We start from the raw sequence: 25,875 nt of genomic DNA, 5'->3' as shown, positions 1-25,875 counted from the left end.
GATACTTTTCATCTTGATTGCATTGCACATTATATGATTTGTTTAATATTATTATTATTATTTTGCATGGATGATACCAGTAATCCAGTTATAAACTATTAAAGCAACAATATAAAATTGAACGATCTGTCCGTTCAAAATGTTTAAAGACACAAAATCAGTATCTCAACGAGATTTCTTCTATGACCGAACCATGTTATTCATGTTGAAGAGCAGTACAAAAAAAACAAGATGGAATAACTGCAGAAATGGAAGAGTTAATGATGTCAGAGATAATGATAGTGATTCTTATTCTTTATTCGCGGCTGAACGCGGCTTTTAGATTTAATATGATTATATTGATTAAACAAAATTTAATTGTATTTTATTATGTTTTTTATTACTTTCACTAGCTGTTCTTTTTTTTATCTGTATCAGATAACTGTACCAGATTACATATATATAATATTATATAGATGAAGAGTTTGTAGAGGTTGTTAATCTCTCAAAAAAACAAAGCTCGTAATAATAAATTAAAGTATCAAAACTTTATTTCCAACTATAACCTAAGTTACCATTAGGTTACCTTAATATGATGATTTTTTGAATTTGCCGCCTTTTCCAGTCTTATCTTTCGTTAGCCGGACTATCACCACAGTATCACCATATTTCCTACAGTATGGCGACGAATGTACTTGTGCAGAGAAACGGAGGGGAACTGGCGGGGGGTCGGGCGACGCGGGCCGCTTAATGCAATCACGCTGAGTTTGCATTAACTATCGCGAAAGGACGACGCAGTCGTATTTTTTGTGTAATAATTTTATTATACATAGGTACTTACATATTCTATTATGGCGCGCAAAAACTGTTCCGTTTACGGATGTAAATCTACATTGAAATCCCAGAAGGAAACAATATTTCAGAAAGATTGTATTAATAATTGTATCTGTTGAATTAAAATCAAAGCTATGTATATGTTGTCCTCATTATTTTCTAATCAGATTGTACATCCCAATGCGAATGCATTACTTCTTAAATGGTATAATATACAATTAAGAACATCCAAAAATAAAGTGTCCACGTAAATAATATTTAGCAGTGCAATATCTGTAATTATATATTTATGAACAAATGATTACATCAGATTTAATAATCGCAATTATTTTGAATGTACATATGAATAAATGATTTCATCATAATATTAATAATCACAATTGTTTTATTTCCCATTTGTTGCAACCCTAGCGTATTTTCGTGTGGCAGCGTAAGTACCTACGCTGGCGGCGGCATCGCGCGACATCAAAGGCGTTTCCTTACTGTAGGAAATAATATTGTAATACTGTGCTATCACTATCATTATTATATTATACATAGTATAAAACAAAGTCGCTTTCTCTGTCCCTATGTCCCTTTGTACGCTTAAATCTTTGAAACTACGCAACGGATTTTGATGCAGTTTCTTTTAATAGATAGAGTGATTCAAGAGGAAGGTTTATATGTATAATAACATCCATTAAATAGTGGAGAAGTACTGCTATTTTTGAGGTTTCTAATGTGATGTCGTAAAAAATTACCAGCCTTACTTATAAAAACTGACTGATCTGTTGCATAAACACCTCTCAGTTAAATAACTCTCAACTCCTTAAACAATGATTAAAATAATCTTAGGTACTTATAAACCTATCTCAGCAGTCTCTCAACTAAGTTACGTCAATATATGTATTTTTTTCTAGTAACATTATCGAAATAAAACCCGCTATTCACGTAAAACTTGACTAAAAATGTACTTTTTGACAAATATGAATGGTAGACTTTATTTTGTATGACGTTTAACTGACAGGATATTGATAACTTTCAAATTTCAAACATTTGTACAGATTTGAGATTTTTGATAAATTCAAATTCAGTTTTAATTTAAAATGAGTTCAATGATCAATAAACGTTCTCGTTCGACGAATTGGAGTGAGGAGGATAAGGTACGTAATGTACACAAGAAATCTAATAGAATGTACTTATTTCCTTACATGTTTTAATGCTTATTAATAAATATATATTGCTCTTTAGAAAGTGCTTCGAAAATAATTAGTGCTCGAGCGAGCACATATTATATTAGAGAATAAGGATACGTCGACTAATACAAATACAGCAAAAAAACTTGCATGGGAAGATGTTTTGTCTTGGTTATTTTAGTTTTACTTATTCTAACAGTTTCTTGTATTTAATAAATTGTTACAGTGTAATAACATTATTATTGTATTTATATTTCAGTTATAATATCATTTCACTCCATAAAAGGGACTTAAGCCAAATACAAAATCAGTGGAGGAATTTGAAGAAAGCTAAGGCTTCGGAACACAAATTGAGAACGGCAAGAAACATGACAGGCGGGGGACCTCCGCCACCAAGTCCTCCGCCTGAAGATCAAGAGCTTATAGCAGCTCTTCCTAATGAGTTTGTGGTTGATAACAATCCTTTCGATAGCGATGCAACACATGGCCAACAGGTTTATATTTTTTACATTTTCTACTGCTATTATTCCTTAATTTGGAATATCCATTAAGGGATAATAGCGCTATGCATATATAGTTTTTTATTGTGAGATTGAGTAATTATATTTTATATATTTATAGGAAGTTACTAAGGAGTCTGCTGATGATACATTGAAATTGAATGAAAATGATGAAAGCACTGCACATGCATAGGTAATCATATTATATAATAATTTGTATAATATTTTTATCAGTTATGTTATACAAAAATATCAGTATTATAAATAAAATTTATATTATTTTAAAATAATTATTATTTTTTTATTTTTAGCCTGAATTGCCAAATTTCTCCACTGAATTGCCACGTATAAATCCTACACATCATATTTTCAAAGCTAAACCAAAAAAAACGTAAGTATGTAATGTTGAAAATAGAATTTCATGAAATTTCCTGTGCTTATTGTTCAGCTGTGATTTATGTGAAATAATGTTTAATGTTTATGTTATTTTTACAGTGGGAAATCAAATTCCAATTACGAGCATCAATTATTCCTCCTTGCAAAAAAAAGCAGGGAGGAATTAATGAAGCAACAACAAGAGTTGCATCTATTAAGAATAGAGCAAGAGAGGGAGCTTCACCTATTAAGAATAGAACAAGAGAGGGAGCTTCACGAGAAGAAGCTCCAAATACTTGCATTAGAGGAGGAATATTTAAAAAAAATAAATTTTGAAAAATAATAAAATATGGTTTTTATTGATTAAAATAAGTTTCAATATAAATGGCCCTGTTTATATTTTCGTCTTCATCTTCTATATTATCAGGGATAGTTGGATCGATTAATAATTGATTTTCAAGGCCTGAAGGATCTAGAAAAATACAAAATAAAGAATTAAAATATGCTTATTTTTTATGTATTGGCATTATTAAATATACTTTGTTTACATATTAGTTTGCACAAATACCTTGATTTAAAATAGACTCATTAAAGAGTATTGCTAAATTGTGCAAAACTGCACAAGCAGCAATAGTGGTCTTGATCACTTGCAGAGACCCTCGCATTGTTTCGTTGAGTATGCGGAATCTTTGCTTCCACACCCCAAAGCAACGCTCTACAGTATTCCTCGTTCGTATGTGACTCAGGTTGTACCTTTCTTCTGCCTGTGTCCTTGGTCTTAATATTGGTGTTAGAAGATGCGAAGTACAAGGATACCCGCTATCTCCAATCAGCTTCCCATGAAATTCATTCTCCTCAAACCTCCGCTTTATTGAGCTTTCTCTATATATGCGGGAATCATGTGTACTTCCTCTCCAGTGACACACAATATCGCAGATTTTAAGGTCAGAGTCACATACTACCTGTAATTATTGTCATCAATATTATTATAAATTAGAAACACATAATAGCACACATAACAATGAAAATTTATTACTTTAAATACACTATGATCAAACTAAAATGTTATTGTACAATGTTCATACTTGAGTGTTAATGGAGTAATGTCCCTTCCTATTAACATAGTACTGTCCAGCCTCTCCACTCACTTTGCGTATCTTAATATGAGTGCAATCTATTGCACCAATGATACGCTTCATCCCGCATATTATGGCCTCAAATTTCCTAATTGCTTTGGCTTCCTCGGTTGAGTTCGACGGCATATTAATATAACGCGAACTTTTAGAAGCTAACGCAATAGCAACATTTCGGGACAAACGGGAAAGTGTCTGTTGACTCATTCTGTGAATGTCAGCACAATCTTCTTGGATCTGTAATGTAATAGATCGTTATACAGGCTTTTCTATTGTATATATCCAAAACTAGAGCACAAGTCACATCTACCTCATGCCGGCCCCAATATCGAATAACTGCCATCACTTGCAGTTCCACTGGAATACCGCCCCCTCGAGTGTCCACGCGAAGGTCATCCCGAATCAAATTAATGATTTGTTGCATGTTATTCTTTCCGAATCTATACCTCGACCGTAGTGTGGCCCTGTGGCCGCTACAAAAAATATATTGACACCATAGATTGACACTAATACCAGGTTATTTTAATTCTAGGTTGAAAAGTAGGTTTTTAATAAATAAGCACTCTCAGAACAATAGATTTATTTAATAAATGAAACGATACCATTTTAAATTTCGCGCTGTTTATGTATGATGTGCGCATGCCTTAATGCTCTAAGGCGCATGCGCAGGTTTTTATTATTTTATAATTTTAATAAAATAAATAATTCAACAATTTCAATGATGAGCCCATACGGACCTAACGGTAAAGAATACGATTTTGATAAAATTTGCCAATTTTGCTATGGATGGGGTGCTAAAGTGTAACTTTTTTATACCTAAAATTAAAAAAAAATTATTTAAAAAAAAACTAAAGGGGACCTAACGAAAAAATTGTGGGACCTTATAGGACCTAACGGAGACCTATCGATTGAGGTCATTTTTGACCCAAAATTCTATGGATGGGGTGCTAAAGTGCATTTTTTTTTATACCTAAAATTTAAAAAATTATTTAAAAAAAAACTAAAGGGGACCTAACGAAAAAATTGTGGGACCTTAAAGGACCTAACGGGGACCTAACGATCAAGGTCATTTTCGACCCAAAATTCCATTGATGGGGTGCTAAGTTTGCACTGGTCTTAATTATGATAATATATCGGAAATCATCGTAATCACAGATAAAATGAAAGTTATTCAAGAGTAAAAACTTAGTAAACATTAAGTTGTATTAAATTCTATTTTATTAACAAAAAGAAATTGGTTTTTAGTTTTAGATTTTATTCAAATTTAAAATATTATAACGATATAATAAAAATTTAAATAATTTATTATTTTATGTCCATAATAATTCTAATTGTTAATATTAAATTCTTATAATTTAATGAGCCGTAAGTTGTTTTGTATAAATTTAAATTTAATTTAAGCGAAAGCAACATTTACCATACTTCTAAATTTAAATTTTGGTGGGAAACGCCTTTTATTTCTTTGTATCAAAGCACATTAATTTGAAATAGGAGGTAGCTGTTTTACCTGCATCAAGTCGTAAAGGTAGAAGAAAAATAATTTTTAGTTATAACAATGATGGAAGAAGTTCAATTACCAATGGAAAAAGCATGCGAGCCTGCTGAAAATGCTCGTCAACCTCAGGTAACTTTTAAATTAAATATTGTAAGTAATAAATACTTAATACAAAATCATTGCACATTTCAATTGTTCATGCTTTAATGAAGTTAGTTACTAATTTATTTCTACCTCACATATTAAACGTGTCATATATTATTATTGCATACCATCTGTACCAACTTTTATCTAAAAAAATATTTTCATATACGAAGATGCATTCCGGAAAAGAAAAGGGTAAAAAGAATACTGTAACATTTGAAAACGATTTAGATAACAGTAAAAGTCGAAACGATATTAACAGGTACGAAGTTTTATTTTAATTACATTTATTCTAGAACCAAAATGACTTTTCTTAAAAATATGTTTATGGTGCATCGGGGTAAATCCAATAATGTTAAATTAATAGAAATAAACTTGGTTAGTGGTTGATTAAAAATATATGGTCGCTATATCAAACCTGCATATTATCTTCACCAACATTCGCAGTTCCCCCGGTGAACTAGACATTGTATTCAAAATAGGTCCTTAAAATATAATTTTTTGTACATTTAGAAATATGTTTGTGATGGTTATGTTTAAAAGTTAAATAGGTACCTGCATAATTATATCCATTTGAAATAAAGAAGTACCTAAGAGAATTTACCAAAATGAAATCAAATGCAATTATAAGTTTCATGTAACATTCTTCTACACAATATCATATATTGAATGGCTTTTAGAGGGTACAAGGAAGTTCTAAGTCAGCCACCAGATAATATTACTCAGCTACAAAAGCTGCAATGGCTACAGAAACGTCGTTCCTCTGGTCTTTGGGCGCAATGCGACACTTGTGACAAATGGCGGTATCTACCTCACATTCTCGAAAGATACGAGCTTCCGAAGAAGTGGTATTGTAAAATGAACCCAGGTTAGTAAGAACTAAGCAATAAGATATGAGAAAATAACTTTATGCTTGCGGTTTTGCCCTCACAAAAACCCACATAGTTTTCGTAAGTTTTCGACATAAATCGTATGCTATATTTTCTGAAGTCTCATCTTTATATCTGACTAGCAGCTCCGCGCGGTTTCACCCCCGTGACTCTCCCGTTGGTCGTAGCGTGATGATATTATACAGGGTGTCCCACTATTGGTATACTAAGCGCGAAAGGACTTGTAGTTTTGCATACACTGATCACGTAAAAAATACTTAAACAACAAAATTACGTCAAAAAATTTTTGCTAATTTTTTCCTGAAAATCCATGTTTTCATCTCTAGCTTCGCGCAGCCGGCATATACCGCTTTTCTAATGTGGGCATTTTGTCTATGAAAACATAATCTTAAACGATAGGTCACGTGCTGGTGGTAAAGTTGGGCGGGTTGCCTGTTATGGGTGTTCACATAGAGTTTTAAGAATTCATCTATTTGAAAAAAAAATGCGTCTGGAATTTTATAAGTATTTTTTACGTACTCAGCGTATGCAAAACTATAACCTCCTTTGAGCTTAGTATACCAACAGTGGGACATCCTGTATAGCCTACAGCCTTCCTCGATAAATGAGCTATCTAACACCGAAAGAATTTTTCAAATTGGACCAGTAGTTCCCGAGATTAGCGCGTTCAAACAAACAAACAAACTCTTCAGCTTTATAATATTAGTATAGATTTAAATTTTAATCAAAATCAGTTCAGCTGTTTTATAGGCGTGAGGTAGAGACAGCTAGACTAGACTAGCACAATTACTTTCGCATTTGTAATATTAGTTAAGATAGTAGCGATGTGACATTACATTTATAAAACTACGATATATACCTATTATAATCTACACTCATAGACCAAACTACCACAGCGTCAGCGATAATACTTATTAATTGAAAAAAAGACGGGTTGCATTCCGGGAGTGCCGGCAGAAGTGAAAACTTGATTATCAACGTTGATCATGTTTGATATTTTGGAATGGTATCCGTCTTACGCTTTTTCGATCAGGTCGCGTGTCCTGACGCGAGTTGATTTTATACCCATTACAGAAAAAGTGCTCAACGCCGCTAAAGAAGTTTTCACTTCAAAAAAAAACCTAATTCCGTCCACAGATACAAAAATGTCAGATTGTTCAATCCCCGAGATCCCCATACACTTACACGACGAAGAAGACCTCATACACAGTGAATATGCGGCTGGCTCGCTGGTGTTGGCGCGGCTGCCCGGCTGGCCCTGGTGGCCCGCTATGGTCGACGATTGTCCCGATACTGAACAATATTATTGGCTAGACGGATTTTCTGATATACCAGTTTGTATACATCTGTGTTCAAATATATTAGTTACTAGCTGCTCTGCGCGGTTTCACCCCCGTAGCTCCTCTCCTGTTGGTGAGGCGTGATGATATATAGCCTATAGCCTTCCTCGATAAATGAGCTTTCTAACACCGAAAAAATTTTTCAAATCGGACCAGTAGTTCCCGAGATTAGCGCGTTCAAACAAACAATCGAACAAACAAACAAACTCTTCAGCTTTATAATATTAGTATAGATATATTTTCCCCGTTTTTTTAAATAATTATTCTTTGCAATAACCTAACATATTTTTTCTAAACTATCAAATATATTATATTCCTTCTTACAGACACATTACAATGTTGTGTTCTTCGACACTGATGCAACAAGAGCGTGGTTAGCTCCAAACCAACTCAAACCCTATGGACCAAATAGAAATATTTTAAAAACATCTCTGAAAAAAAATGCCTACAAAAAACGCTTGGAAGTGTCTATAGCGCAGTGCGAAGATGCTGAAAAATTATCGCTCACGGAACGTTTACAGAAATACAGCTTTATAAACCGCTATAAAGGTCCAATTGTTAGTCCCAAAAAAATAAATAAAAAGGATGCCCAAAAGTACCGACGACATCTGAAAAGAAAATATGATGTAGATTTACCACAAGATTTTTTCGAATCGGACGAAGGTACTCTTAATGAAAATAAAGAGGATATGATAAAAGAAAACGTCAATATCGTTGGATCAAAGAAAACGATCGACGATACTAAGAATGACGACACTTCTTTTATTGATGTACAGGCAGATAAAATAAATAAAGATGCCTCGTTGATTGTTCAAGTTGGTACTGATAAAGATGACCAAACTAAGGAAATGACTACCGAAAATCAACTTCAAAACAAAAGTATGATGATTTAATCTCTCTTTTCATGGGACATAAAATAATAATATATTTCTCATAATTAATTAATATTTTCACAGATTCGACTACTTCACTTCACTTCGAGAACGGGACTCCTGAAGTAGATACTATGTATACTGAAAATAATACTAATTCACCGCACAGTGATGATTTTGATTTTTAATATCTTTAGATATTTTTTTTTGTTACTTTTTTGCAACTCTTGTCTGTAATAAAAGTATTTTTTTTCCATGTATTTAGGTACATTTCATGTACAGATTGAAATTTTTACATATTTTTCAGTAACAAAATGATGTTTTTTATTTGAAATTTGTAGGCACCTACTTTGTCTTTGTAACTATGTATTTAATATGATACTTAACTGTTGTACTAGAATATAATGTTTATGAGTAAGAATTCATTTTTATTTATTTGACTATTATTTTGTTTTGATATGTTTAATAATTTTAACCGTGTTCACCATTTACGTATTAGTTTTTCAATTCTTTAAAAGTTACTCGGTGTTCACAGCTCCTACTGGTCAATTTCTTTTTAAATTAACCATACTCCAATCCACTTGAAGACGAAAAAAAAATAGCATTATACCTAGTAGGTAGATAGAGTAGGTTATACAGAGTAGTGTTCACAGGCGATGATATTACATGATATACAGTGCGACACAAAAGAGATGAAAATAAATGAGGGCGCCACCGTCGCTCATATAGCAACACTGATACTGCGACGCAAGCGATCTTGATACTATAGAATAAAAATCCAAAAATCTATATAATATAATCTTCTTATATATAAAAATGAATCGCAAAATGTGTTGGTAAGCGCATAACTCGAGAACGGCTGAACCGATTTCGATAATTCTTTTTTTATTATATTCCTTGAAGTACGAGGATGGTTTTTATGTAGAGAAAACGTAAATATGTACCACGGGCGAAGCCGGGGCGGACCGCTAGTCTAAAATAAATACCGCGATTTAAACCGTTATAATTGTTTCATTGTAGCAATAGTGTAATTTAAGACAAAAATACATTAGTATTTTAATTAACCTACCTAGGTCAAATTTTACTTGAATGTATTTGGAATTAGTTATTTTATAAAAATCGGTCAAGTGTTTAGACTGCAGAGGCGCACAAAGAAACAAACATACAAACAAACAAGCATACATGCAGCTCAAACACATTACCCTCTTTCTGGGTCCGTCGGGTAGAAAAAAACAAGGCGATTTGAAAACCACATATTTTTATTTTTTTTGTAGATAAATTTTGTAGATTAATATAATTCATCAAAATCTAAATATTCTACTCCTTCAAAGGACTGATCATCACTCTGTTTCGAAGTACTGGCAAGAGGGTACGGGGCATCTTCAGTATCTGTAAATATGATACAGTAAATATGATTTTTTTCTTATGGTTTGATTGATTAATAGATAGATAGCTGTATGAAAACAGTTATCAATATACTATGTAGTAAAATCTAAACTAGGTACTTTATTTGAGGCTGGTTGGATTGGATATAACTTCTTGACTCAAATTGTGCTGGTCGCACTATAAAAACTAGTTTTTGTTTACATACAAATAACCTCAAATTAAATTGCGAAAACGTAATAATCGCCATACATACATACATTAAACACTCGTCACTAATGGAATATTCTATTTTACGTAGTACTGAGCAAAAATAAATGGAATCTCACCGGTATATTCTGCTGTACGTTTGTAAACGTTTTCCAAATCAGTCAATAAATTTCCAGCTTGAAATTCGGACAAACACCGAATAAAAACTTTATACACCACATTACGGACACCGCTACGTTTAACCTTTTTCGTAATGTCTCCTTTTTTATTTAAATTTCTTGTTCTAAATAACAATTTTATCTCAATAATTCTCCACTTCACGAAAAAATCAACAAATTTTTATTCAACTTGACAGCTGTCAGCTACATTGTAGACATGGGTAGGTAATGCGTGTAATAGTACAAAAGTAATATCACTTTGACACGTAATGCAACATCACGCATTACGCATCAGTTACAAACATCACTCGCATCACTCATCACTTCGGCAACGTTCGGCCAAGTATGAAGGAAAATCAACTACATTTTTTAAATATTTACTTAAATTGTAATTTTACGATATGTAATAACTAATAAGTATTGCAGTTATTATTGCTATTTTTCAATATGATCTGTAATACTTCACATATCACCTTCAACATTACTTGGTCATCATTTCATTAAAAATCGATCGGGTAATGTGTGATGTTACGGAGTAATATCACTTCCGTGGAAGAGATGCGTGATGTTGCATTACTATTTGACGTACTGTTTTGCGCATGTCTACTACATTGCCAATTCAGGGTTGCCAGGTAATGAAAAACGAATTAGTTCCAAAATAATTAATTTCATCTCTTTTATGTCGTACTATACATGTAATATGAAAAATTTTGTGTACATAATATTATGTGTAAACTGTAAAGGATAGTCATAACTCATACTAAATGTATGTTTGATGTAAAATTTTTGGATATTTCCCGTTTTATTTTTAAAAAGTTATTGTTAATGTAACTTGGGCGTATTCAGAAAGAAAGCTTGAAACTTATAAGCGCTTATCGGCGCTTGTCATGTTCATATATTTTCCTGTCAGTGCTGGTAACCCGCGCAGGAAAATATATGAACATGACAAGCGCCGATAAGCGCTTATAAGTTTCAAGCTTTCTTTCTGAATACGCCCTAAGTTAATGTCATTTTACTCATTAGGGCAAAGGGCATTCGATATCAGTATAAAGTTTTTTGATATCTGCAATAGTTACGGAATAATCGCCTGTGCACACTCGATTACACCCTGTATATGAAATGTGTTGACTGTTTAGTGAAACACAATGCTATTTCGATAAATATATAAATAACTAGCGGTCCGCCCCGGCTTCGCCCGTGGTACATATTTACGTTTTCTCTACATAAGAACCATCCTCGTACTTCAAGGGATATAATAAAACAAGAATTATCGAAATCTTTTCAGCCGTTCTCAAGTTATGCGCTTACCAACACATTTTGGGATTCATTTTTATATTATAGATATATATGCTAAAATATGCAATAACAAAGATGTAAAATTAGATTATCCCACGATTTTCCCATTATCCCATACAAAAAAATATAATTTATTATTGAAGGAATTAATCACAGATAATTAATAGTGGCAACTGGCAAGTTATATTACTTGTGAAGAAATTTATCACTTGTGGCAACACCAAGTTAAATTTCATAAAATCAGGGCACAGTGTGATAAAATAATTATTGATTTTGCTATTAAAATAGCCATAGTTTTATCGGTATAAGGTTTTGAATAATTACTACAGTTAATAAATTCATTCAAGAGTTTCCCCACGTTGTTTTGGGGCATAACAATGACTACAATATCATTCGCTAAAAGTTTGGTTAACCCAGGTAATTCTATGAGATTAAATTTATTGCACGTATTCCTTACATATTCAGTCTTAATTTTGTTTCCATATAAACTATTTAAAGTAATTTAAGAATAGTATAAATAAATACAACAATAATTTCACTGCTTCTTCTATCTACCTCAAGTATTATGTAAAGTATCAAAGTAACCTCATAAATACAATTTATCAATAGTTATGATATTATATTTAACAATGAATATTAATTCATAAGATAAATGAAAAATATTAATTAAGCATGGAAAAATTAGTCTTAAATGTAATATTAAAACTTAATTTGCAGCTCTTAAAGTCCTCTTAAAGCAGAGCCATTGCTCTAATGTTCGTGTTGCTTCGGTCACACCTGCGCTTTCTCCTCTTAGTATTATATTAAGGAGGAACTATGCAGAGAAGCAGGTTTTTGAAAGGAATAAACCACATTGTAATGTTGGAACCATTGGGCATGTTGATCATGGAAAGACAACACTAACAGCAGCAATCACCAAAGGTAAATTTTAAAAACATAGATTGCACCATATTTTTATAACAAAATGTATTGCTATTTTGATGTTAATTATAATTGTTTCCCAATTTAAACAAAATTTTATTAATATTTTAAGCAGTTGATATTGAATTTTGAAATAAGCATAAAAATTTTAAGCTGACCTTGCAATTATCATTCTTCTTTCAGTATTATCAGACCGTAATCTAGCTCAGTCTAAAGGATATTCCGATATTGACAATGCTCCTGAGGAGAAGGCTCGTGGAATCACAATCAATGTTGCCCATGTTGAATATCAAACTGAACAGAGGCATTATGGGCACACTGACTGTCCTGGTCACGCTGACTACATCAAGGTAAAACAGTTGCTCTTTAACCCATTGAGCCTCGAACGGCCCGATTGGTCCACGACACAATAGATTTTCTATTGTGTCTGTGATTCCGGGGCCTGAGTTATTAATATAAATATATTTGAAAAGATAACTATTTGAATTGGTTAGAACAGCACAGGATAGAGTTAATAGATTGAGCATTTCAACCAACAGAACATACTATTTATAAATACTTACATTGAAAACAAATAATTAAACAATTTTTTTCTTTATTTCAGAATATGATCACTGGTACAGCACAAATGGATGGCGCGATTCTTGTAGTTGCTGCAACAGACGGTGTGATGCCACAAACAAGGGAACATTTATTGCTTGCCAAACAAATTGGAATCCAACATGTTGTAGTATTCATTAATAAAGTTGATGCTGCTGATCAAGAAATGGTGGAGCTTGTGGAAATGGAAATTCGTGAACTGATGACTGAAATGGGATATGACGGAGACAAAGTACCTGTTATTAAAGGTCTGTATGTACATTGAAAATATGATAAAACAAAAATTGTTGATTTTATGTATGTTCTCGTGGATAAAAAAAAATTGTATAAATAGATTTTTTGCAATCAACTTATAGAAACAAGAATGAACTAAATTTTCATTATTGTTTATAGGATCAGCTTTATGTGCCTTGGAAGGAAAGAGTCCAGAGATGGGAGCTGATGCAATTTCTAAACTTCTCGAAGAAGTAGACGCATTTATTCCTACACCAGTTCGTGAGCTTGACAAGCCCTTCCTCATGCCTGTTGAATCAGTTCACTCGATTCCTGGACGTGGTACTGTTATTACAGGCCGTTTACATAGAGGTTTGTTGCTTTTAAGTTTTTTATTTTACACTAGCTGTTCCCCGCGGTTTCACCCGCATTGCTCCTGTTAGTCTTAGCGTGATGATATATAGCCTATAGCCTTCCTCGATAAATGGGTTATCTAACACCGAAAGAATTTTTCAAATCGGACCAGTAGTTCCTGAGATTAGCGCGTTCAAACAAACAAACTCTTCAGCTTTATATTATTAGTATAGATTTAGAATCTTTGTTCAATAAAAATAAAAAATAAATTCATTATCATTAATGTTGCATGTTCCAGTACATTTTTAAATAAAAAAACCTCTTTGTTTCCTACAGGTGTGCTCAAAAAGGGTACAGAATGTGAAATAGTTGGACACGGCAAAATTATGAAGACCACTGTAACTGGAGTCGAGATGTTCCACAAGACCTTGGATGAAGCTCAGGCTGGTGATCAGCTTGGTGCTTTGGTGCGTGCCATCAAGAGAGAACAGATCAGACGTGGTATGGTTATGGCCAAACCTGGAACTGTCAAGGCCCATGACAACATTGAAGCCGCTGTGTATATATTGAGTAAGGAGGAAGGTGGCCGTGCCAAACCGTTCACTTCGTTCATTCAGCTTCAGATGTTCTCCATGACATGGGATTGCGCTACTCAAGTTACCATTCCTCAAAAGGAAATGGTCATGCCTGGAGAAGATGCAACGTAAGCATATTGATAAATTATTTTGTAATTACAATTGTTTTTAAAATATAAGGAAACCTAATTTGATGACATACATGATAAGATGTAAAACACAAAATTTATTCTCCATAATGCTAAAACTTAAATGAGTTGATTTTAAAAGAATATTTTATATTTTCATTGCATAAACCTATTACAAATCAATCAACGATCATAAAATGTTATTTCAATATTTTTCTTATTTTCCACAGCTTGCAGTTGAGACTTTTGAAGCCAATGGTATGTGAAACAGGACAAAGATTTACTTTGCGTCTTGGAGACATTACTCTGGGAACTGGTGTAATTACAAAGATAAACAAAGATTTATCCGAAGATGAGAGACTCAAACTGTTGGAAGGAAAGAAGGCGAGGGAAAAGGCGGCCGCGAAGAAGTGAATTATATTATAATAATTATAAGAATAGGAATGTAGTTTATTGTATTGTTCGCATTTAAAAATAAAGAATTGAAAATACTGTTGTTACATTAATTTTAATATCACCATAAAACACAATTTTTGCTGGCACTGGGCACACCAAAATACGACAAATATAATTTACTTTTAAACCTAAGGATAAATCATACTTTATTGTTAGGTAATGCCTTCAGCCTTACATAGTTGCATTGTAGATATGAAAATTATGGTTCAATTATATAAGTTTCAATTGCTACCGAGTTTCACATCTAATTGCATGTATAATGAGGTTTGGGTATACCAATCTCCACTTTTTGAATATTTGAAACTAAGATAAGCCCCATAAAAATCTTACTCTTGTGGTCTGTATGAATAATATGATCAGAAAAAAAAAATAATAAAACAACAAGTATTTTTACAACTTTATTGAAAAAGTATCACCACAATTTTTCAGTGAAATATTGTCATTCATAAACGTAACAAAAAAAAGGATATTTGAAAAACAAATTTGTTACAATAGATAGATGTACAATCCAATATCATGTAAGTTACATTTTAGAAATTACACATTTGCCATTAATAACTAATTTCACTGTTTACAAATGCAGTACTTAAGACGCTGGCATCACTCTTAGCTTCAATAAAAAGCTCATTTACCTAAGATGTATTTATTAAATTAATACTATAAAATACAATTAAAAAATAGGAAAGAAAAATTTTAAATTATTACAGATCAGGATATAAAGATGACATGTAATGATTACATTGTATGTATGTTAACTGGCTGAGAAATTCAAAAGTTAGATTTTGATGGACTGAAACCTAATGGAATGAATTTGTAAAAACATAGCATGTACTTGTAAGCCTGCATGCACTTTTAATCACATTTAAAGGGCACTGGGTTTTATGAATTCTTCATTATTTACAAGTCTTCATCTTCCTCGGGCAATGCAGTGTCCTGTGCCTCCTTGAGATCTTTTTCAATTTGGTTCTGCCATTGTGGGTCCATTGTGACTTCTGGTGGCACAAGAGCGGGCATAGCAACAAATTCTAAGTTACCATCACCAATTAACTTCCTTGCCAGCCAGAGGAAAGGTTTCTCGAAGTTGTAGTTTGACTTTGCAGAGATGTCATAGTACTGTAAAAGAATTTTATTTAGTAATCAGGATCAATCTCAAAAATATTTGCTAAAATCAAGCATGAAAGTGGTTTGAATATAAATGCATATTGTGAAATGTATGAATCATCAAATTTAGAAAAGAAATCATCAAAATAAGTACCTGTAAGTTCTTTTTCCTGTGGAAAACAATGGTCTTGGCTTTGACTTTTCTGTCCTTGATGTCTACTTTGTTACCACATAATACAATAGGTATGCCTTCACATACTCTGACCAAATCTCTGTGCCAGTTTGGTACATTTTTGTACGTTACTCGAGAGGTTACATCGAACATAATGATAGCACATTGTCCTTGAATATAATAACCATCTCTGAGTCCTCCAAACTTTTCCTGACCAGCTGTATCCCAAACATTAAATCTAATGGGGCCTCTGTTTGTGTGGAACACTAAAGGATGTACTTCAACACCAAGTGTGGCGACATATCGTTTCTCGAACTCTCCAGTCAAGTGTCTTTTTACAAATGTAGTTTTTCCAGTACCACCATCTCCGACGAGCACGCATTTGAATGTGGGCATATCATCTGCCATTTTTAAAGCTTTTTCTGTGTCTCTTTACCTGTAAATATAAACGTAAAATAAATACAAATGTTAACTCGAAAGCATGACGTATAGACAGAGTTCGTTTCGGTGAATATTATCATTGTTTACTAAAGAGTCGTAAATTCTATTTTGCCAATATAAAACTCATGAAAGAAAGGCAAACTTTATTATAATAGAAATGTAGTATAACTGACAAGTTAAATTTGTTTTAAGTTTTTAATCAAATGGCGCTCATTTATCATCACAGGAATTTAGCTTGATGGTACCGAACAATGGATGAAATAACACTTAAAATACGGTACGTTTCACAAAAATATATAAACAGCACGAAAGAATAACTATCACAGAATTAAACTACAGTATGTGAAAACACTATTTACCAAGATTAACTAAGAAATTTAAGATTTAACTCCGTGGTCTTGAAAGTCGTTACGGCTCACAATGGCGTCACTAGACTAAACGGAAGAATTAACTGACATCGACAGGCGCAATGACAGTAGAAGTCAATAACGGATCTCTTTTCTTTTGAATTTTATTATTATGAGAGCAAAAGTTGTATTTAAAAAAATCTAATTTACTTGATATCGGTATAATAAATTTTTTAAAGTTTTTAAATTTATCTTTTATACTATATTGATGAAAATTATTTTAAAGAGTAGTTAAATATATTTCTCCTCGTACTGTTTTACCGACATCCGCAACCCTGACGTCATAATTTCAAGTCAAGTTGCGCCATCTGTAAAATTGTGAAAATTCTCTTCAGTGACGGATGGAAGTTTCGTTCGTTCGTTGTATCGATTTTTTGAGTGAAGTGAACTAGTGTTCGTGTCCTTTAGTTTTGTGACGTTTGTTAAGAAAATATCTGTGAATGGGATTGTGTAATAAGATAAAACCTTTATTTGGTGTGTGATTTTCTGTAAAGGATGACGAAGGACAGGTTAGCGGCGCTACAAGCGGTAAGCCGTGTTTTACTTTGGCAAGTCCTATATAACCAATCGTTTTCTGGTGACCTCGAACTCACAAAGAGCTAGCATTGAATCTATGCACCCCACTGCAGATCGCTTATTAGAAAAGCATTTCTCTAATAAAACGTACAGTTCTACATATTCCTATCAGACAATTTAGTCGCCCCACCCGTAAACCCTTAGCTGAATGAGTCTAATCGGTCTGTAGTTGGAGTGAGACAAGTTGTTGCATTCAATGGTTTTCCCCAAAAACGCCTACTTTGCTGACATCGATCTAAGCCTGAGCCCTGATGTAAAACCTTGCAGTAGTTACTTGCTTGACTCATTAGAAAACATTGGCAATTGGCATGTAACCTCGATAATGGCATAATTATTTGCACATCATTTCTAAGTGGCAATGAAAAGTTTAAGGAACCTTAGATAAGAATAATTGCCATTTTACTGGAATACTTAATGTATTTAGATTGATATTTGGATTTTATTTTTCTAGCACATAACATCAATTCAATTCATTTGTAAAGTTTTTGACTAACATTCCTATGTTCAAGTCAGGTAGAGTATTTTATTAGTAACATTTAAACTATGCAAGTTTTTAAATATTCATAATTATGCAAATCTTTGAAACTTGTATTGTTTCCTGAGAAATTTACATCATAACTACTTTATTATTGTAAAACAATTACAGTAACCTTAAAATTAAAGATAATATGTTTAATGTCAGTGACATCACACTATGATAAGAAGTGGTAAAAAATGACTAATAAATTATACTATCTGTCTTAGGTATTTGCTTGCCAATTTTAGAGTTTATTCAATGTTAAATTTCTCTTAATACTATTATATCAAAGATGCCAATGTCTTATATTTAAAATTTATCTCAACACATTCATACAGGCTTGAGATATCTCTTATCAATTAAAAGCAAAAAGAAAATACATTAGGTAATGCTGGCTGCCGTATGCTGGTTGCATTATACTTATTTTCTAAAATATTGATTTATTTCTTAGTATGTCTATGTATGTTTTGTTCTTTATTAATGAAATAGACACAGATTCTTTCTTCCGCTGTAAAATGATTTGATAATCTCAAATATTTGACCTATTATTCCATAAAAAATGAAATAAAAAAATATATATATTAATTGTACCTACCTAATATAATGAATAACCATTCACACAAATTACTAGTGCCAATTGGTTATAGTAATAAGTTATTCCTATTATTTTTCAATATCCACAGATTAGACGTACACACACACTCAAACATACCATTGGTATTGTAATGTGCATAGGTGAAAAATATATTCATTTGTATTTGTTGTAAACTTTTTATTCCTTATGTGCTGGGTGTTACATGTGTGTTTGGGATTGAATTATTTATAACATACATGATAAAATTTAGTACAAGTACACTTTAACTTTATAAATTGTATTATGTATGATTACTTTTATCCCACTGCAAGCCAGAGCCAGAGTAATTAACTAGTCTATGATAATCTTCTTCCAAAAAATTCATTTTATAAAGATAAATATGTTCCATGATGTATGGGATAATAACAATCTGACCAAATTAACTTTTGAGTTTTTACATTGCATGATGTCATCTCTATATTTATTAAATCTATTTTTAATTTTAGTTAAAACTTGAAACTGCTAATTTTATGAAAATAAAATAAATTTTAATACCTAATTGAATATCTTTTGTTATTCTTTGTATTAGTTACTAGTGGTCCGCCCGTGGTACATATTTCGCAATAAAAAGTAGCCTATGTCCTTTCTCGGGTATCAAAATACAGTGTAAACTCTATATAACGTCACTTAAGGGACCGTGCATTTTTCGACGTTATAGAGAGTGGTCGTTAAATGGAGAGAAAGGATAATTGCATGATTGGTCCAGAGACAGGAATATTATTTTGACATTGCCTATGAAACCATGTTATCATCGCTTGATCAAGGTCTTCATATTGAGGTTTCTTCAATTTTTTGGCAGATCGTCCATCTTCTTCAGCATGCAGAATTTTTTCTTTATTTTTCTACGACTGCATTTCTGAGAATCTTCGGTATATCAGTAAAAAAGAATGTAAACAACTACATTTTCATTGATTTCGGCAACTTAGTAGTTTACTTCCTAGTAATTGGTAATGTCTTATTGTGGTCGTTAATTAGAGTGAGCGTGATGCTATATGGAGTGTATTATTGTATAGACAACAATATAAACCAACCAAAGTCGAGAAATCTTGACGTTATACGGAGTTTGACGTTAAATGGAATGTCGTTATATAGAGTTTACACTGTATCTCCATACCAAATTTCATGCAAATTGATTCAGTAGTTTAGGCATGATTGAGTAACAGACAGACAGACAGACAGAGTTACTTTCGCATTTATAATATTAGTATGGATGTAACACACTCTGATCAGTGATAACTTATTTTTACAACTAGAAATTTTAGTGTGAAAATGGAAAGACACATGTAGATTACAATGTCTGTAATTCATTATTTATCACCTTTATGTTGCTTTGTTTTCATAAAAGAAAGGATAAGCAGATATGTACCTAACTATCAATAGATAGAATCCACAGTGTATGAAAGTGAGTGTATGTGACAATGATGAGCTGTGACTGACTGTGAGATATTAATCTAGAGAAAATTTGGATCACAGCTTAGCATGAGTAGCAGTAAGCATGAGTAATCTCATTGCTATGCAGAACCTTTGCATGAAAAATAAAAGCAAACACCATTATATACACTATATAAGTTTTGCTTAGGTACATATATATGTTTATATATTATGAAAACATTAAATTACTTAGTTTTTTTTTAAGTAGTTACACTTACATATATTTTTTCATAACACTACAGTAGAGAATTACGTAGAAGCTATGAATAGTATAATTCTATTTATTGCTGGTTGGCATGTAGTATATGCGTATGTGTAAGATTAATGTTTAATTATACATTTTTAAATGTGTTTTCACTTTCTTCTTAATTACGAGTATGTTAATTAGTGGCAGAATGTTATTGTGCATCGTGTTTTGCGAGTCTGTTTGCGTAAAAGCTGTCTCAATCGAGGTAAGCGACAATCAAAAAGAATTATTCTCCATCCAGACCTACGAAGCGCCTGGCTACATTTTAACATAAAGGAAATTTATCACTTGACCTCCTTTAGCCTTTTATTTATCTTTGGACCGACATCAACTATTTGGCTACCATAAAATATGCGGACGATATTCAAAATTTATATTTAAATGTAAAACATGCTTTATTTTTTTTATTTCGGGTCAAAGCGGTATTAACAGATTAAGGTTTACATAACTGTGAGCGACCCGCGCCGACTTACCCTACGTTTGAATAAATTTCATTCATTGTGTACCTACTGTGTAATTTTAGTATAGGGGACGTTATAGATGTACCTATTTTATGAAGCATATAAAATTTTATTATTAATAAATATTTTATATTTCGTACTGATTTGTAATGGTGCATCTTACTGCATTGACGATTCGGGCAAATGGCAACTTTTTATGTTCATACCGTCAACCCTCTTAGCTCAGGTAATTTAGACTCAAAGGTATAAAAAAATCCTATTTCAAATGTGGTAAAATTGTTAAAAATATATTTAGAAATAAAAATCTCTAATCTCGACATCATTACGGTGCAGGCGCTTGGAAAAAAATCACTAGTTACCCATTTTACTAAAATCGAGAAAACCCATGTTTTTGACGATTTTCTCGATTTTTACCGAAACGTAAAGTTTACCCATTTAATTAGTTCAACCCAAAATGTATATATCATAAAATTATCGATACTTTTCAGATGTCACCATTTCTGCGACATTAAAATATAATATAATCATTCATACAGCTATATAACTACGAAAGCTGCACACAATTCCACGCCAATTCAATTGTGAAAAGCCAATATACACACGTTATTTTCACATTTTTGAAATCAGTATGGACAACATACAAATCGATTGAGCAATCGCGAACAATTAATTGTATGCAACATTCATATAGGTAACTAAGTTGCAGCCAGTACGTGTTAATCGTGTTTCCGACCCAATATTTTGAAATTCACTTGGAAAATGGCATAAGCCTAAGTAATTGCCATCAGTGGTTTGATACGGTTTATCAGTTGACGGTGCCAGCATCCGGTGTGCGGCCTTCGTCAAGTTGACTCATGAACCTCCGTCATAGCTGGCTCACGAATATTTTTAATCGTTCTTTTTGTTTTTAATTGGGTACAGTAATTTCAGCACTTCCTTGTGGAATAACTAATAACTATATAATCTTCGAATACGCTCATAGTTACCTTGTTCTCTGGCGACTACCTTAGCGTGGGGAAATCTCACATAAGATACCCACAGATCTATACACTACATAAGTTATATTGTTATTAATTTAATCTATAATTATTAAAAAATAATGAATAATTCATGCATAATTTACATTAAAATTATCACTATCACCAAATAGTATAAAACAAAGTCGCTTTCTCTGTCCCTATGTATGCTTAAATCTTTGAAACTACGCAACAGATTTTGATGCGGTTTTTTTAATAGATTGTTAATAGATTTTTTTAGTGATTCAAGAGGAAGGTTTTAGTATATAATTTATTAGGTTGTAGACAAAGCGGGCGAAGCCGCGGGCGGTAAGCTAGTTAAAATATAAATATGGTTCAAGTGCATTTATTTCTCACGTTTATACTATTTAATTTTAATCTAACAAAAAATAACATTCAGCTTGGTGATCGATTTTAAAAAAGGTATCTGCAGAATATCGCAATTCACAATATAATACTGAAATATTAGTGCTTGTTTTTTCGACGTAAGTTTTTGCTTCAATATAATTAAAATGTTTTGCAAATTGAAACCCGCAAAGCGTAACAATATTAAAACAAAAGAATCACATTGATGGTTGTAAAAGTTTGCTTGAAAAATATTCCCACTTTCCTTGAGATTTGCGTTCAAAATAAAGTTATATAAAGTTTTCTTTTGAAATTTTTCCTGCGCAATTTTGTTATCTAAGAAACAACTTTCTTTTCCCCTCAAATTTATCTGATTGCATCTAAATTCTTTCAAGTGTTTTCATTTACATTAATACGTTGTTTTTCACAATTTTCTATACTGTTGTGAAATGCTTGAAATGCCGAAAAACAAATTCTGTAACTCTATAAAAATAATTTTATAATTAAGTTAAAACACTTTATAAGCAAACCTGGAATTACCTACAAATCTATTATGATGGTTAATTCGAGTATTCCAATTTGATTGTCCATAACATACGCATATATCATGAAATGAAATTATCACCAGAGTAAATAATAAGAAATACTTCACCGAAAAATAAATTACCTTAGTATATTTTTCGTTGTGTAAAATTTTTGTACACATCTGCCCCCCTAGTCAAGTGGCTTTCTGTTAGCGTAGCGTTCAATAGAATAGACTACGAATGTATGAGATTGACGTAGACTGTAGATAAATTTCATCAGAAATCATTCGTAGTCTATTCTATTGAACGCTACGCTAACAGAAAGCCACTTGACTAGGGGGGCAGTGTAAAGCTGCTTTAGATATCCCTATAAGGGCCGGCGCCCACTGCCGGCGCGGCGTGGCATGGCAGGGCAGAGGATTTTATTACTAATGAAGTTATTTTGAATCTTATTTCAATCAGTTTAGAATTCAAGTTACTTTATTTCGATGCCACGTTGCCGCGACGTATCGCAGGATGCTGCAGCATGACGCGGCACGCCGCGGGATGCGGCGGCATGACGTGTCTTGCTTTGGGGTCGAGGAATTATGATTGCTAGCTAGTTGAAATAAGGTTGAAACTTATGCAGCATTAGTGGGGCTTTTAGCAGGATGCCACGGCATGCCGCGGGATGCCATTGCACGCCGCGGGATGCTCTGCCGTGCCATGCCGTGCCGTGCCGGCGGTGGGCGCCGGCCCTAACGACTCCCTAGTCGATGCAACTAGGCGTTGGGGAGACTATAAATTGAATCTTCCTTTATTATCAAGTAGTCTATTATGAAGATTGAAAAGTGTTAGGGAAGCGTTTTGAATAAAGGCTATTGTCAATGCGCCCCTCTATATATGCATTTACATCAGCTGATTCACGTCTTACGCTGCCTTTATTTATAGAACACGTCTCGTGTATCGTCTATTTGATGTAATATTTGATTTTAGTGAAAAAAGTTCGTAAAGTATATGGATGTATTAATTTATGTTTAGTTCGTTTTATCACTCGAATCTTGATATGCTATGAATATTAAATAGCGTTAAGTTTTATGCCAGACTAAACGCTCGTGACACAGTATTACAATATTATTTCCTACAGTAAGGAATCGCCTTTGATGTCGCGCGATGCCGCCGCCAGCGTAGGTACTTACGCTGCCACACGAAAATACGCTAGGGTTGCAACAAATGGGAAATAAAACAATTGTGATTATTAATATTATGATGAAATCATTTATTCATATTTCATATGTACATTCAAAATAATTGCGATTATTAAATCTGATGTAATTATTTGTTCATAAATATATAATTACAGATATTGCACTGCTAAATATTATTTACGTGGACACTTTATTTTTGGATGTTCTTAATTGTATATTATAACATTTAACTAAGTAATGCATTCGCATTGGGATGTACAATCTGATTAGGAAATAATGAGGACAACATATACATAGCTTTGATTTTAATTCAACAGATACAATTAATACAATCTTTCTGAAATATTGTTTCCTTCTGGGATTTCAATGTAGATTTACATCCGTAAACGGAACAGTTTGTGCGCGCCATAATAGAATATGTAAGTACCTATGTATAATAAAATTATTACACAAAAAATACGACTGCGTCGTCCTTTCGCGATAGGTAAAGCAATCTCAGCGTGATTGCTTTACGCGGCCTGCGTCGCCCGACCCCCGCCAGTTCCCCTCCGTTTCTCTGCACAAGTACATTCGTCGCACTACTGTAGGATGGTAATACTGTGCTCGTGATAAGGAAAAGTTCTGGGTAAACAATGATGTATCATAACATCACAGTGATTTTTATTCTGATTATTCTAAAATATTACTTAGATTAGATTGTATTAGATATTTTATATTCTTACTGAGAATAAGACTCGAGTAAAGAAGTGGCAAACTAAAGTAATCACTACATAGTATAAAACAAAGTTGCTTTCTCTGTCCCTATGTCCCTATGTATGCTTAAATCTTTAAAACTACGCAACGGATTTTGATGCGGTTTTTTTTATTGATAGAGTGATTCAAGAGGAAGGTAATTTATTATATACCAAGCGGGCGAAGCCGCGGGCGGAAAGCTAGTAAAATAAAATTCGAACGATTCGCGATTCCCAAGGCCCTGCGCAGACGACAGACTATCCGTGACGCACTTTTTAGTCTGTGAAAATAGAACCTATGAAATTATATGCAGTAACGCACACGACGCGCAAAAAGTCCGGCGCACAAAAAATCCGTGTAATTCGGGCAGACCGCACCGCGCCGCTCCGCACAAAAGTGTGTGAAAAGAATTGAACGTTTGCTTCAACGCGCGCTAACGCAGACGGCGCACACTTTACACGATTTCCATAGCGTCTACGTCCCTACAGCTCTGCCGACAAAATGATCGAAGATGTGCGTTGTGTGCGTTGAGTCTGTGAAAAATCCGCGACCGACTTTTTGCGCGCCATGCAGACTTTTTGTGCGCCGCAGACTCGATCGCACAAAAAGTGTGCCGTCTGCGCAGGGCCCAAGAGAGACGATTCGCAACAGAGCATAACCAGAAACATAAACTTCGGTGTTAGTATAAATTATTATACATATAAAAATACAATAATAAAATTTATCACGTTCGTAATATAATTTTATAATATTATTATTACAAAATATGTCAAATGATATCGTGTATAACTTCTAGATAGCGTTAACCGAATGTGTTAAAGTATGGCATCGGTTACAGTAGGTACGTAGGTTTTTGAATTTATATTGTTTCCATATTTGTTTTATCTGATTGTACTATCAGTGATTATGTTAGTAGAGTAATGCACGCGACTATGCACATGCGAAGAAATCAATTTAATATGTAAGTATGTAACTAGTAGTTAGTTATATCTACTTATATTGTGTAATAGAGGGCTATCGATTCCTTTTTTACTGCAGGTCTAGGGTTAATTA

General features: G+C 33.0%; 4 protein-coding genes across 9 annotated transcripts in view; 3 read left to right on the top strand and 1 right to left on the bottom strand.

Moving 5' to 3' along the window:
• The first annotated feature begins 5,522 nt into the window (after positions 1-5,522).
• On the top strand, positions 5,523-8,925 carry LOC149906021 (zinc finger CW-type PWWP domain protein 2 homolog). Its single transcript, XM_090105152.1, has 6 exons — positions 5,523-5,620; positions 5,809-5,897; positions 6,316-6,503; positions 7,663-7,859; positions 8,192-8,744; positions 8,822-8,925. Exons 1-6 carry the CDS (start codon positions 5,552-5,554, stop codon positions 8,923-8,925), a joined length of 1,200 nt encoding a protein of 399 aa, XP_089961278.1. The 5' UTR covers positions 5,523-5,551.
• A 3,062-nt stretch (positions 8,926-11,987) lies between these two features.
• On the top strand, positions 11,988-15,067 carry mEFTu1 (mitochondrial translation elongation factor Tu 1). Its single transcript, XM_090105759.1, has 7 exons — positions 11,988-12,201; positions 12,502-12,705; positions 12,889-13,055; positions 13,310-13,553; positions 13,699-13,890; positions 14,209-14,575; positions 14,806-15,067. Exons 1-7 carry the CDS (start codon positions 12,162-12,164, stop codon positions 14,987-14,989), a joined length of 1,398 nt encoding a protein of 465 aa, XP_089961885.1. The 5' UTR covers positions 11,988-12,161; the 3' UTR covers positions 14,990-15,067.
• Positions 15,068-15,416: 349 nt separating this feature from the next.
• Ran (RAN, member RAS oncogene family) lies at positions 15,417-17,212 on the bottom strand. Its single transcript, XM_090105738.1, has 3 exons — positions 17,105-17,212; positions 16,287-16,740; positions 15,417-16,144 (listed from the first exon to the last, which is right to left on the bottom strand). The coding sequence occupies exons 2-3, from the start codon at positions 16,710-16,712 to the stop codon at positions 15,929-15,931; spliced, it is 642 nt and encodes a 213-aa protein (XP_089961864.1). The 5' UTR covers positions 16,713-16,740; positions 17,105-17,212; the 3' UTR covers positions 15,417-15,928.
• A 256-nt stretch (positions 17,213-17,468) lies between these two features.
• Positions 17,469-25,875, top strand: part of Syx1A (Syntaxin 1A) — a 50,738-nt gene continuing 42,331 nt past the window's right edge. For all 6 annotated transcript variants that reach the window (XM_090105065.1, XM_090105067.1, XM_090105063.1 and 3 more), the window contains exon 1: positions 17,469-17,680. In XM_090105065.1, coding sequence (XP_089961191.1) covers positions 17,648-17,680 — 33 coding nt within the window. In that variant the 5' untranslated portion in view covers positions 17,469-17,647. The remainder of the gene's footprint in view (positions 17,681-25,875) is intronic.

Source organism: Colias eurytheme, chromosome 9 (assembly GCF_061535395.1).
Source record: "Colias eurytheme isolate Ceu_HAF_F1 chromosome 9, ilColEury1 Martin Lab GWU primary, whole genome shotgun sequence".
In the NCBI taxonomy this organism is placed as follows: Eukaryota; Metazoa; Arthropoda; class Insecta; order Lepidoptera; family Pieridae; genus Colias; species Colias eurytheme.
Note: the sequence above shows the minus strand (reverse complement) of the source record. Positions and strands in the feature narration are given on the sequence as shown.

Bases quoted from the DNA above. Each gene is read 5' to 3' on its own strand.
- Ran (XM_090105738.1), bottom strand. From the start codon at position 16,712: ATGGCAGATGATATGCCCACATTCAAATGCGTGCTCGTCGGAGATGGT. The intron at 16,145-16,286 runs GTACTTATTTTG...ATTCTTTTACAG, and splicing joins ACAGGAAAAAGAACTTACAG to TACTATGACATCTCTGCAAA.
- mEFTu1 (XM_090105759.1), top strand. From the start codon at position 12,162: ATGACTACAATATCATTCGCTAAAAGTTTGGTTAACCCAG. The intron at 12,202-12,501 runs GTAATTCTATGA...CTTAATTTGCAG, and splicing joins TAAAAGTTTGGTTAACCCAG to CTCTTAAAGTCCTCTTAAAG. The intron at 12,706-12,888 runs GTAAATTTTAAA...TTCTTCTTTCAG, and splicing joins AACAGCAGCAATCACCAAAG to TATTATCAGACCGTAATCTA.
- LOC149906021 (XM_090105152.1), top strand. From the start codon at position 5,552: ATGATGGAAGAAGTTCAATTACCAATGGAAAAAGCATGCGAGCCTGCT. The intron at 5,621-5,808 runs GTAACTTTTAAA...TCATATACGAAG, and splicing joins AAAATGCTCGTCAACCTCAG to ATGCATTCCGGAAAAGAAAA. The intron at 5,898-6,315 runs GTACGAAGTTTT...AATGGCTTTTAG, and splicing joins AGTCGAAACGATATTAACAG to AGGGTACAAGGAAGTTCTAA.